At 35.5% G+C, this 13,076-nt stretch overlaps 1 protein-coding gene across 1 annotated transcript in view; it reads left to right on the top strand.

The window, feature by feature from the left end:
- TPR (translocated promoter region, nuclear basket protein) overlaps window positions 1-13,076 on the top strand; it is a 63,724-nt gene that overhangs the window by 30,912 nt on the left and 19,736 nt on the right. Inside the window, exons 29-39 of the mRNA XM_005893108.3 lie at window positions 376-513; window positions 611-742; window positions 2,925-3,055; window positions 4,446-4,656; window positions 5,563-5,706; window positions 6,059-6,257; window positions 7,234-7,439; window positions 7,616-7,677; window positions 8,265-8,473; window positions 11,207-11,479; window positions 12,381-12,529. Coding sequence (XP_005893170.1) covers window positions 376-513; window positions 611-742; window positions 2,925-3,055; window positions 4,446-4,656; window positions 5,563-5,706; window positions 6,059-6,257; window positions 7,234-7,439; window positions 7,616-7,677; window positions 8,265-8,473; window positions 11,207-11,479; window positions 12,381-12,529 — 1,854 coding nt within the window. The remainder of the gene's footprint in view (window positions 1-375; window positions 514-610; window positions 743-2,924; window positions 3,056-4,445; window positions 4,657-5,562; window positions 5,707-6,058; window positions 6,258-7,233; window positions 7,440-7,615; window positions 7,678-8,264; window positions 8,474-11,206; window positions 11,480-12,380; window positions 12,530-13,076) is intronic.

Here is a 13,076-nt window from a genome sequence, read left to right on the forward strand (position 1 = left end):
CAAGTGAGATGAAAAAGAGTTTCTGAAAAAGAGGGGGGAAACTGAGGACCAAAATAACATCATTTTAGAACTGTTGCTGAATTCAGTGTAGCAAGAAAAACAATAGAAACAGGAAGATAGAGGACTGGATTAATGTTTTTACCTAATGTAAATAACATAGTATCTTTTTACTTTCATCTTTTGATTTTGTGCGTGTTGAAACTCTGTAATTGACATGAATCACAGAAAAATAAACATGTAAGATTCCTAAAAATTGTTTTAAAAGTTGACGTTTAAATCCTTTTTACTTTTATAGGAAAGATTAGAGCTGGTAGGAAAAGATAGACCTTAATCTGTTGGTATATGTTGCTGTACACATATGTTTGAAATCTTTAGGTAACTGCAAAAACAATGGCCCAGCATGAGGAACTGATGAAGAAAACCGAAACAATGAACGTAGTCATGGAAACCAATAAGATGCTGAGAGAAGAGAAGGAGAGGCTGGAACAGGATCTACAGCAGATGCAAGCCAAGGTTTGTAATTTACAAATGAGTAGAGAGACATATTTTTAGTAATGTCGTAAATAAATTTTCGCATCAGGTATTAAAAAAATTCTGAAACTATTTTCAGGTCAGGAAACTGGAGTTAGATATTTTACCCTTACAAGAAGCAAATGCTGAACTGAGTGAGAAAAGTGGTATGTTGCAAGCAGAGAAGAAGTTATTAGAAGAAGATGTCAAACGTTGGAAAGCACGTAACCAGGTAAATTTAGTCAAACCCATTCCAAAACAAAAACATGTTGATGTAAAATAATAGGGTAAAATTTAAGAGGATAAAAATATTTGATGAGCTAGTGGGAAGTATTTTATGTTGATCAGTGAAAGTCTGATGTGTTTGTTACATATACCTATGTGTCAGGCATTAAGCTTATAACTAAATTTTTAATATTTTGGTTATATTGTCTGTATTTTTTAAAAAAGCTAAATTGTCTGTTTGTATTCCACATTTAGGCTTTTGCTTTATCTTTAAAATGTTTTTGTACATGAAAAATGGATTTATATAATTCATTGAAGCACTTTAAGAAGACTTGTTCACTGCAGTATTTTGGGGGTGGGGGAGAGAAGACAAAACCGTATAGCATGGTATGTTTGGCTTCCCTGGTGTCTCAGACGATAAAGAATTTGCCTGCAGTACAGGAGACCTGGGTTCAATCCCTGGATTGGGAACATCCCCTGGAGAAGGGAATGGCAACCCACTTCAGTATTTTTGCCTGAAAAATCCTTTGGACAGAGGAGCTTGGCAGGCTACAGTCCACGCGTTCACAAGGAGTCGGACACAACTGAGGAGCAAAATGCACCCACACGTTCAGTTCAGTCACTCAGTCCTGTCTGATTCTTTGCGATCCCGTGGACCGCAGCACACCGGGCCTCCCTGTCCATCACCAACTCCTGGGGTTTACTCAAACTCCTGTCCATCATGTTGGTGATGCCATCCAACCATCTCATCCTTTGTCGTCCCTTTCTCCCACCTTCAGTCTTTCCCAGCATCAGGGTCTTTATCAATGAGACAGTTCTTCACATCAAGTGGCCAGAGTATTGGAGTTTCGGCTTCAGCATCAGTCCTTCCAGTGAATATTCAGGACCAATTTCCTTTAGGATGGACTGGTTAGATCTCCTTACTATCCAAGGGACTCTCAAGAGTCTTCTCCAATACCACAGTTCAAAAGCATCAATTCTTGGGTGCTCAGCTTTTTTTATAGTCCAACTCTCATCCATACATGACTACTGGAAAAACCATAGCTTTGACTAGACGGACCTTTGTTGGTAAAGTAATGTCTCTGCTTTTTAATATGCTGTCTAGGTTGGTCATAGCTTTTCTTCCAAGGAGCAAGCATCTTTTAATTTCATGGCTGCAATCACCATCTGCAGTGATTTTGGAGCCCCCCAAAATAAAGTCTCTCACTGTTTCCACTGTTTCCCCATCTATTAGCCATGAAGTGATAGGACCAGGTGCCATGATGTTAGTTTTCTGAATGTTGAGTTTTAAGCCAACTTTTTCACTCTCCTCTTTCACTTTCATCAAGAGGTTTTTTAGTTCCTCTTTGTTTTCTGCCATAAGGATGGTATCACCTGCATATCTGAGGTTATTGATATAACCTCACATACTATACACACACATAGTATGGTTAGAAGCTATAGTAGCTCTGTATTCAGAGAAGAAGTTGGAAATCTGCCTTACCTTATACTAGCTATTTGCTTTGTGAAAATGAGGACATTAATCTTTCTCAGACAATTTTCCTTGATTTTGTAAATGAGGATATAATCACCCTGTTCATTTTATAAAAATTAAATGAAGCAGTCCACCCAGCACCTAGAAAATGCTCTAAGAACTACTCATATCCAAATAGGATTTTAAAATTTTAGAGCCCCTTCATGCTTTTTTTATTTGCTCAAAGAGTCCGAAAAATCCAGAAAGGATAATCTGCCCAAGTCTAGATATATTCCTGTTAAATTATGCTGCCTTCTTTTCTGGTTAATGGAATCAATTGCATTTAGGATTATTTTCATTTTCTTGTTTTGTTTGTAATGCATGATGAACTTTTTTCCCCTATATATGTCACTTTAATGAAATTGGGTATTTAATGTTAAAAGCTTACAGATCCTTTGGATCCCTTTATTTGACTCTACTGTAACTATTCTAAAATGTTCCTTTGCAACTGTGAAAAATAATGAATAGTGAATGACATTTACTTTGTTTTCCCCTTTCATTTTGGCTAAACCTCTTAGCTAAACAAAGGAACTAAAGCTTTGATTTTATTTTCTTATAATTTGATGATTGATCACTATGTATGCAAGCATCTAATATAAACATAATTAGATACTCTGATATTTTAATATAGCACATTAGTTTCATAAAATCGTGTTATGCATTGTTCCTATTCTAGCATCTAGTGAATCAACAGAAAGATCCAGATACAGAAGAATATCGTAAGCTGCTTTCTGAAAAGGAAGTTCACACTAAGCGTATTCAGCAATTGACTGAAGAACTTGGAAGACTTAAAGCTGAAATTGCAAGGTATATGGAATAATCTCAAGTTGTATCCAGTACTTGGACAATCTTAAAGAAGTTTGTTTCTATTTTTATGTGATGCCCTAAGTGCTTCCTGACTTTAAAGAGGATGGAAAGTACTGGAGCTCTTATATGTATCTTTCCTTTTATTGCTTTATAAAAACAACCAAGCTGTCATTTAGTTTTATGCCTTCATATATGAATTATTTCTCCATACTTGATTACTTTTTAAACTACATAGTTGGTATGAATCTAAAGCAGACCATTTTTTTAAATAGTCAAATTAACTTTTGCAAGTAGATTTTTCTTTTTTCTTTTGATTAACATATATTCATGAATCTATTTTGAAAGTTTTCATAAAGAAGTGTTTTTCTCTCTTTTTTTTTTTTTGCTGCACTGAGTCTTTGTTTCAGCATGCAGAGGCCTGTTGGGGAGCACAAGCTCAGTAGTTGTGTTTTGCAGGCTTCTCTAATTTGGCTTAGTTGCCCAACCAGGGATCAAACCCATGTCCCCCACTTTAGATGCATATTCTTCACCACTGGACCACCAGGGAAGTTCCTAAAGAAAGTTCTTAAATGAACTTATAGTGAAGTATATTGCCTTTTAAAGATAAATGTAATATTAGAGTTAATGTTTCTGGTTTACCTCTTGTAAGCTTTAATGTCCTTTGTCCCTATCTTAGCCCCTGTTTATGTGATACTTGACAGCTTACAAATTTTTGTCAAGTTTATTCTCTTTTTTTTTTCCATAACAATAGTCTGGCATTTTAAGTGGGAGAGATATTACTTAATTTTAAAGATGAGGAGGCTAAGATTCAGAAAGGTACCCAGGCTTACTTCTAAGGTTAGTAACGATTAACAACATGCACTTAACTCAGGTCATCTGATTTCACATTCATTTCATGATTAAAATACAGGAGTTGGCAGACTATAACCCACAGGTCTTTTTTTGTACAACCTGGAAGCTAAAAATGATTTTTACATTTTTTTTTAAGTGTCGTAAAAAAGAAGAGGAACACACAGCAAACATTGTATGTGGCCTACAAAACCTCATGTGCTTAATGTAGATTTTGCGATCAGGCAGATGTGGATTACACTCTGGGTACCATGCAGAGTAAAAGTGTGCATGTTACTTAACAACTTATAGCTCAGTTTTTCTCATCTCTAAAATGGGTATATATGGCATGTAATAAGTCAGTCACATTTTTCTAAAGTACCACAGGTTCACAAGTTAAGGATTTCTCTTTTGAAGGGTGTGTGTGTGTGTGCTTTTCTTAGAGTTTTCTAAATAAAACACACACTAAAGCAACACAATAAAAATATAACTTAAAAGGTTTTAAAATTGGAAAAGTCTCAAGTATTTAGTCTTTCTCTTTTATCCCATCTCTTTTGCTTAGATCAAATGCATCTTTGACTAACAACCAGAACTTAATCCAGAGTCTAAAGGAAGATTTAAATAAAGTAAGAACAGAAAAGGAAAATATCCAGAAGGAGTTAGATGCCAAAATAATTGATATTCAAGAAAAGGTTAAAACTATTACTCAAGTCAAGAAAATTGGACGTAGGTACAAGACTCAATATGAAGAACTTAAAGCACAACAAGATAAGGTATTTTTGAAGTGGTTTTCTTTTTATATATTCTTTATATATATAATTTTTTGATATACACAATTTTGGTCTACACAATTTATACACAGTTTTGTATATATTTAGATACATGGATTTGCATATTTGGATGAGTCTTACAAAAACCTTATTCATAATATTTAGTTATTGGTTTTTAATCATATATGCGATACTTTATTTAGTTTAAGATTAGCTCTTAGTATGTCCTAAAATGAACTATAAATTCATAAAGAAATAGTAGTTACTTCTAGGCATTTTTATGTAGTTTCCCAATTTCAAATATTGTTCCTTTTCAAAACTATTTTCTTGTAACTCATTAAAGAACTCATTTAACTGATTAAAATGATATGTATCAAAAAGTGCTGGTTTCTTGTAATTGATCAGGTTGTGTTATTTTAAATAAGTATTCTATGTTAACCATCTACCAAAAAGAATTTTTAAATCTTTGTTTTACTTTAGACTTGATTTTTATTTTTGATTACCAGTGGTAAAGAACTTGTATATTGATTTGAGTGTATCAAGTCAACAAGTTAGCACCTGTTAGACTAGAAAATATATGAAGAAAAAATTTCAAAATTCTTAACCCTCAGTTAACCACTGTTAATCCTTTAATATGCTTTCCTTCATGTATGAGTGATTTGTTTTTCTGGATAATTCTGTGTTAAACAGTGCATCATCATTTTGATTAGCTGGTTAATACCCAGTAGTATGGAAAGCCCTAACCTATGTAACTAATAGCTTACTCTTGGACATTAAAGTTGTTTTATAGATTTATTTATGAATACCCTTAAAGATAAGTTTCTTTATATACTTACTATTTTCTTAGATGAATTTGCAAAATTACTGAATATAAATGTTCAAGTGTATTATTACTGTTTGTCATCTTAGGTCATGGAGACCTCAGCTCAGTCTTCTGGAGACCATCAGGAACAGCACGTCTCAGTCCAGGAAATGCAGGAGCTCAAAGAGACCCTAAGCCAAGCTGAAACCAAGTCAAAGTCACTCGAGAATCAAGTGGAGAACCTGCAGAAGGTATGAGTGGAAGAGAAGTGAAAGGTGTATGTTCATAATTGTTTCCTTGTTGAAAAGCTAGAAAAATACAATGGAATATAATTCAGTCATAAAGGAATTTTGAAAAAAGAAAAATGGGTTAAACACTGATACTTTCTCTTTTTATATGGAAATATATAATTTTTTTTGAATGACTTATGTATGCAGATAATACCTAATCATCTTGCAAGTGTCCACTTGATTACCGTTTTATATTTATACTTTCATTTAATCTAAACAAATTAATAAGTTTTATGCTTTAAGTCTGTCGGGGATGTAGTTATATTGATTTGGCTGAATTACATGGTTAATACTTTGTCTTCCTTTAAAAAAGACTTTATCTGAGAAAGAGATAGAAGCAAGAAGTCTCCAGGAACAGACTCTGGAGCTTCAATCTGAACTTGCACGACTTCGTCAGGACCTTCAAGATAGAACCACACAGGAAGAGCAACTCCGACAGCAGATAACTGAAAAGGAAGAAAAAACAAGAAAGGCCATTGTAGCAGCAAAATCAAAAATTGCACATTTAGCTGGTAAGTTTCTGTATGCTTTATGATTCGAATTTGATGGTGAAAGTTGGTTATTTGATACAGGGTTAGAATTAAATGGGAAAGAAAAGTAAATAATACTAAATGACTTCTGTCTATGTGTTTGCATACTTTAGGTATTAGGTTTATTTAATTGGATTCAAATTACAGCAGTTTTAATTTTCAAGTAATAAGGATGTCCTTAATTTATGATTTCTTTCTTAATTGTTAACTGATAGTGGATAGGGAGTACAGCTGTCTTTCTGCTTTAGTGTGTAACTATTACCGCCTTCTGATGGTAACCCTTTGGGTCCATAGTATACTGTCCAGAGGCCTTCTGTAAATTCTAGGCAGCATTGGACGTTAGCTCAGCGAGTTTTCTGTGCCTCACTCACAGAGGGTCCCATTAGGCCTTCAGGGAGAACATCATGTCAGCTGTATGAGGATCCCAGTGCTACAACCCTCAGGGCCTTACTGCACCTTGCTTACCAGTCTGCTAGTAGGTAAATAAAATGCCAAGTAGGTTGAATTTTCTTATGAGCAGTTATTTAAATGGATCTCTAAGATAGTGTCCCTGGCAACTTATTTCATTTAAAAAAAAATGAAGTTGCTTAATTATCCTTGAGTATCTGCTGTAAATTATTTGAAATGAAAATTTTATAGTCTCTCATATATTAAAAATATTTAAAGGCCATATAAAAGGGCTCCTGCTGACTAGTTTATGGTAGATCCTTTATCTTTTTTGAGATCTTGGTTAGAAAAAGCTGAGTCTTTTTTATTTTGGAGTATATTTTATATTGGAGTAATAAATACATGTTTAAAACCTTGTTTATTGAAATGTAGAGTATATCAGAATTATTGGAGATGTTAAAGTTCAGGAATAGAATCCAATATAGCCTTTGCGTACTTATCAAGCACATAATTTTTTTTGTTTCCAGTGTTTGATTATGATATTGATAGAATGATGTGGTTACTTCTTTAGGTGTAAAAGATCAGCTAACTAAGGAAAATGAAGAGCTTAAACAAAGGAATGGAGCCTTAGATCAGCAGAAAGATGAACTGGATGTTCGTATGACTGCTCTTAAATCCCAGTACGAAGGTCGAATTAGTCGCTTGGAGAGAGAACTCAGGGAGCATCAAGAGAGACACCTTGAGCAGAGAGACGAGCCTCAGGAACCTACCAATAAGGTAATCAGCCAGTTCTGTTTAAATGGCAAATCATTTTTTCTCTGTACATTTTGCTTGAAGATGTCTGGTGATTTAGGAGCCTCTGTCTGAGAGAATTAACACTAAGATATTTTGATGGCATTGTTGGGTGGACTCTTGTAGGACCGGCACAACAATCCATAGTTTTCTTTCTATAGGTCCCAGAACAGCAGAGACAGATCACGTTGAAAACAACTCCAGCTTCTGGTGAAAGAGGAATGTGAGTTTTGTTCTTTTGCAGTCTGTTTACAGTCTGTTTCCTGCTTTTCTTTTTTTAAAATACAGGGAGGACCTAGTGATCTTTGGGGAGAAATAAAGTTTACGTTATAAAATTATATAATTGAAGAGCAAGAGGCTAAGGTGAGACTGAGGTTCAGTAATCAACAGTTAATACGTTCTGCCTTGTCAGGATGCACCACTGTAGAGTATTTCCTGCACAGTTTCTAATGCTTAAATTCAGAACTTCTTCAATAAGAGTTTCGTAATATTTAGTGAACAAAAAAATATAAAATTGTACTTACTGTCTAAGTAAGCCTGACGTTCTACAGTCCATGGGGTCGCAAACAGTCTGACACGACTGAGCGATTGAACAATAGTATTTACTGTCTTTAATTTTTTCCTAATCTGCCAAAAATCTACTCAAAGCAGTGTTAGGAAAACAGTTTGAATGTGTATTAAGGTAATAATTACTGGACATTCACTTCAGTAAGCGTATGTGCTTTACTTTCTTTGGAGTATTTGTACTTTATAAGGAATGTTTGTAGTACTTTTTGTGAATTATTATTTTCACATTTTTCTTTCCATAAGTGCCAGCATGTCAGACCCACCAACAGCCAATATCAAGCCAACCCCTGTTGTATCTACGCCAAGTAAAGTGACAGCTGCAGCTATGGCTGGGAATAAGTCAACACCCAGAGCTAGTATCCGCCCAATGGTTACACCTGCAACTGTTACAAATCCTACTACTACCCCAACAGCCACAGTGATGCCCACTACACAAGTGGAGTCACAGGAAGGTAAGTAAAATAATAACATCTGATTGAACCGACAGTTTTCTTAGATTTATTATGAGAAGATGAGTGTAATTTCAAGGATAAATGAGACTTCCACTAAAGCCAACGTCAGACATCATAGTAAAAGCGGGCAGTTAGTATTTCAGGTGCGTGCCTCCTGGGTTACTTGTTAATGTAGCATATTTCCTCCCTCCATCATTTTTGCTTTGTTTTGTTTTCAAGCTAAAGAAAGAGGGAAATACACCCTATGAATATATGTCATCTTTTTCAGGACCATGTTTTTCACCTCTATTGGCTAAGAAAGATGATATGAAATCCACTTAGAAAACCATATTAAATCAGTGATTCATCCTAAACATCACTTCTTCACTAAAGCTATCTGATCTTTTCATTTTTTTCTCCACTTTGTTCCCATGTCACTTTCTTAGTCATTACAGCAATTAACCACATTTTATTCAGTTGAATATGTTTTTTTAATTCCACTTGATTGAGCTTCTCAAGCATAGGAATTTTCTTTTTCATTGTTTTAATTCCTGTACCTAATCTCAAGATAGGTGTCCGTAAAACTTTACTAAATATAATTCCCATAGGTTCTTAACAAATTTTAGAATTCAGTAAATTATTTATGTTTAAAACTACATAAAATTATATGTGCTATGAAAAGACAGACTATTTCATTTGAACTACATTCAGTAAAATGATTATGAGATATATTACCACTTAAACTTAATGGTTATTTTATAATCAATTGAAAGCAAAATGATACATAAGTCTCTTTATATCATTTTATTTGGTCATCATTTGAAAAGAACAATGGATGCAAAAACAGTTTCAGGTATTTATTTAATTCAACCGACAGTTTACTGCACACTACCGTATCTGTCACACAGGCAATACAAAGATGCATAATACATTTCTTTTACCCTCAATGTTTTTATCTAATGTGTGATGAGAGGTATGTACACAAATAACTATGCACAATGTCACCTGTAACAGATTCAGCTCAGTTCAGTTCAGTCACTCAGTCGTGTCCGACTCTTTGCGACCCCATGAATCGCAGCACGTCAGGCCTCCCTGTCCATCACCAACTCCCGGAGTTCACTCAGACTCATGTCCATCGAGTCGGTGATGCCATCCAGCCATCTCATCCTGTCGTCCCCTTCTCCTCCTGGCCCTAATCCCTCCCAGCATCAGGGTCTTTTCCAGTGAGTCAACTCTTCGTATGAGGTGGCCAAAGTATTGGAGTTTCAGCTTCAGCATCAGTCCTTCCAGTGAACACCCAGGAGTGATCTCCTTTAGAATGGACTGGTTGGATCTCCTTGCAGTCCAAGGGACTCTCAAGAGTCTTCTCCAACACCACAGTTCAAAAGCATCAATACTTCAGTGCTCAGCTTTCTTCACAGTCCAACTCTCACATCCATACATGACCACTGGAAAAACCATAACCTTGACTAGATGGACCTTTGTTGGCAAAGTAATATCTCTGCTTTTCAATATACTATCTAGGTTGGTCATAACTTTCCTTCCAAGGAGTAAGCATCTTTTAATTTCATGGCTGCAGTCACCATCTGCAGTGATTTTTGGAGCCCAGAAAAATAAAGTCTGACACTGTTTCCACTGTTTCCCCATCTATTTCCCATGAAGTAATGGGACCAGATGCCATGATCTTCGTTTTCTGAATGTTGAGCTTTAAGCCAACTTTTTCACTTTCCTCTTTCACTTTCATCAAGAGGCTTTTTAGTTCCTCTTCACTTTCTGCCATAAGGGTGGTGTCATCTGCATATCTGAGGTTATTGATTCAGTTCAGCTGAATCTGTTACAGGTAACATCCCGGCAGTCTTGATTCCAGCTTGTGCTTCTTCCAGTCCAGCGTTTCTCATGATGTACTCTGCATAGTAGTTAAATAAGCAGGGTGACAATACATAGCCTTGACGTACTCCTTTTCCTATTTGGAACCAGTCTGTTGTTCCATGTACAGTTCTAACTTGCTTCCTGACCTGCATATAGGTTTCTCAAGAGGCAGGTCAGGTGGTCTGGTATTCCCATCTCTTTCAGAATTTTCCGCAGTTTATTGTGATCCACACAGTCAAAGGCTTTGGCATAGTCAATAAAGCAGAAATAGATGCTTTTCTGGAACTCTCTTGTTTTTTCCATGATCCAGTGGATGTTGGCAATTTGATCTCTGGTTCCTCTGCCTTTCCTAAAACCAGCTTAACATCTAGAAGTTCACAATTCAGGTACTGCTGAAGCCTGGCTTGGAGAATTTTGAGCATTATTTTACTAGCATGTGAGATGAATGCAATTGTGCAGTAGTTTGAGCATTCTTTGGCATTGCCTTTCTTTGGGATTAGAATGAAAACTGACCTTTTCCAGTCCTGTGGTGACTGCTGAGTTTTCCAAATTTGCTGGCATATTGAGTGCAGCACTTTCACAGCATCATCTTTCAGGATTTGAAATAGCTCAACTGGAATTCCATCACCTCCACTAGCTTTGTTCGTAGTGATGCTTTCTAAGGCCCACTTGACTTCACATTCCAGGATGTCTGGCTCTAGGTGGGTGATCACACCATCGTGATTATCTGAGTCGTGAAGCTCTTTTTTGTACAGTTCTTCTGTGTATTCTTGCCACCTCTTCTTAATATCTTCTGCTTCTGTTAGGTCTAGAATAGGGAAGGGTAATCCCAACTTTGGTAAGAATAGAAACCTTAATGCATTAGATGTTCTAATTGTTTTTCAGCCATGCAGTCAGAAGGGCCTGTGGAACATGTTCCAGTTTTCGGAAGCACAAGTGGATCTGTTCGTTCTACCAGTCCTAATGTCCAGCCTTCTATCCCTCAACCCATTTTAACTGTTCAGCAACAAACACAGGCTACGGCTTTTGTGCAGCCTACTCAACAGAGTCATCCTCAGATTGAGCCTACAAATCAAGAACTATCCCCAAACATAGTGGAGGTGGTTCAGAGTTCACCAGTTGAGCGGCCTTCTACTTCCACAGCAGTATTTGGCACTGGTAAGACTAATTTTAAAATGAAGTTAGAGTAGACCTGTGCATTTACAGTTCCTTGAGTATATTATATATCCTGAATATTCTTTCTACATAGTTGTTTTCTATAGGGTATTAAAGGAGATGATTGTAATCCTAACATTTTATGTTTACTGCTGAATTCTAATTTAGGTCACTGATTTTTGTCATTAAGATCTTTCTTCCTTTCCAATTATTTCATCACTGATTTTAAAGGTGGTACAACCCATAACATGTAATATTTACAGTTGACCGTTGAACAACACAGATTTGAACTGCATGGTCCACTTACATGTGGATTTTTTCAGTAGTGTGGTGTTTCAGAACATCACAGCAACTGCACATCCTCAGTTGCTTGGATCTGCAGATTCAAGGAATGGCAAATTTGGAAGGACAGTGCCCCTCCCTAAATTGTTCAAGGGTCAAATATAACTCAGTACAAGTCCTGAGAACTAAAAGATGCCTAAAAAAAGATCATGTAAGAATTTTCAAATCTTAAACATATAAGGAAGTTTTTATTTGTCCAAGGAGTCTTTAGATTTATAAATTATAAGAAGGCCCTATATAACCTTTGTGAGTAGCAATTCTATAGTAATACAGTCACAGTGAGTTAGATATATTACTGTAAATGTTGATTGGCTTTATTAACCAAAAGTTAAGTTGATAGTATGAGACCATTGATTCAGAACATAAATTTATCTTTGTTTACAAAGACCAAAAAAATTTCTCTTTGTTTATACATAAATTGGCAGGAACAGATTTTGTTGTTCTATCCAATGTTTACTGTGGTTTTTGTTTTTTAGTTAAATGATCAAGATGTTTTCAGATTAACTTTAAATTGAGCTGTTATCATGCTGTAATTCAAGATTTAAGTTACATAATTTCACAGTTTCAGCTACCCCAAGTTCTTCTTTGCCAAAGCGTACACGTGAAGAGGAAGAAGATAGCACCATAGAAGCATCAGACCAGATTTCTGATGATACAGTGGAAATGCCTCTTCCAAAGAAGCTGAAAAGTGTTATACCTGTAGGAACTGAGGTATGTAAAGGTCTTTCTGTTTATTTTTACTTCTACCAATAGAAACAAGATACTCTTTCAGTTACAGCATTATTAAGTGAATGGAGGTTTGGGGGGTCAAAATCCAGAAAATACTGCTGTTAGTAGCAACGCTTCCACTGACAGCCCTGGTACTGTTATGTAACGTTGCCAATACTGTTGTATATTCTTTTCATATGTCTTATTGAATTTCCAATTTCCATTTTAAAAACAGTTACAGAAACATAGAATGAACTCCATTTCAGCCTTTTTTTAAAATTCAAAGAATAAGGAAGTTTATAGCCTCATGGGTGTTTTAAACTGGTACCTGCCATTTTTTCCCTCTGGTTGACCAAAATGGTTTTCCTTCATTTTATTTTGTTTAGGATAAGTTGTAATGAATTGTTTTCTTGCAAGCATTGAGACTACTAAATGTGTTTCACTGGCATGTATTTAGTTAATGTTCATTAACCTTATTTTGTATATACCAAAGAAGAATGTTTTTAAAAGTAAATATAAGTGAAAATTTCTGATGTATTGTTTCATAAAA

The sequence above is a fragment of the Bos mutus genome, chromosome 16 (genome assembly GCF_027580195.1).
Source record: "Bos mutus isolate GX-2022 chromosome 16, NWIPB_WYAK_1.1, whole genome shotgun sequence".
Classification (NCBI taxonomy): Eukaryota; Metazoa; Chordata; class Mammalia; order Artiodactyla; family Bovidae; genus Bos; species Bos mutus.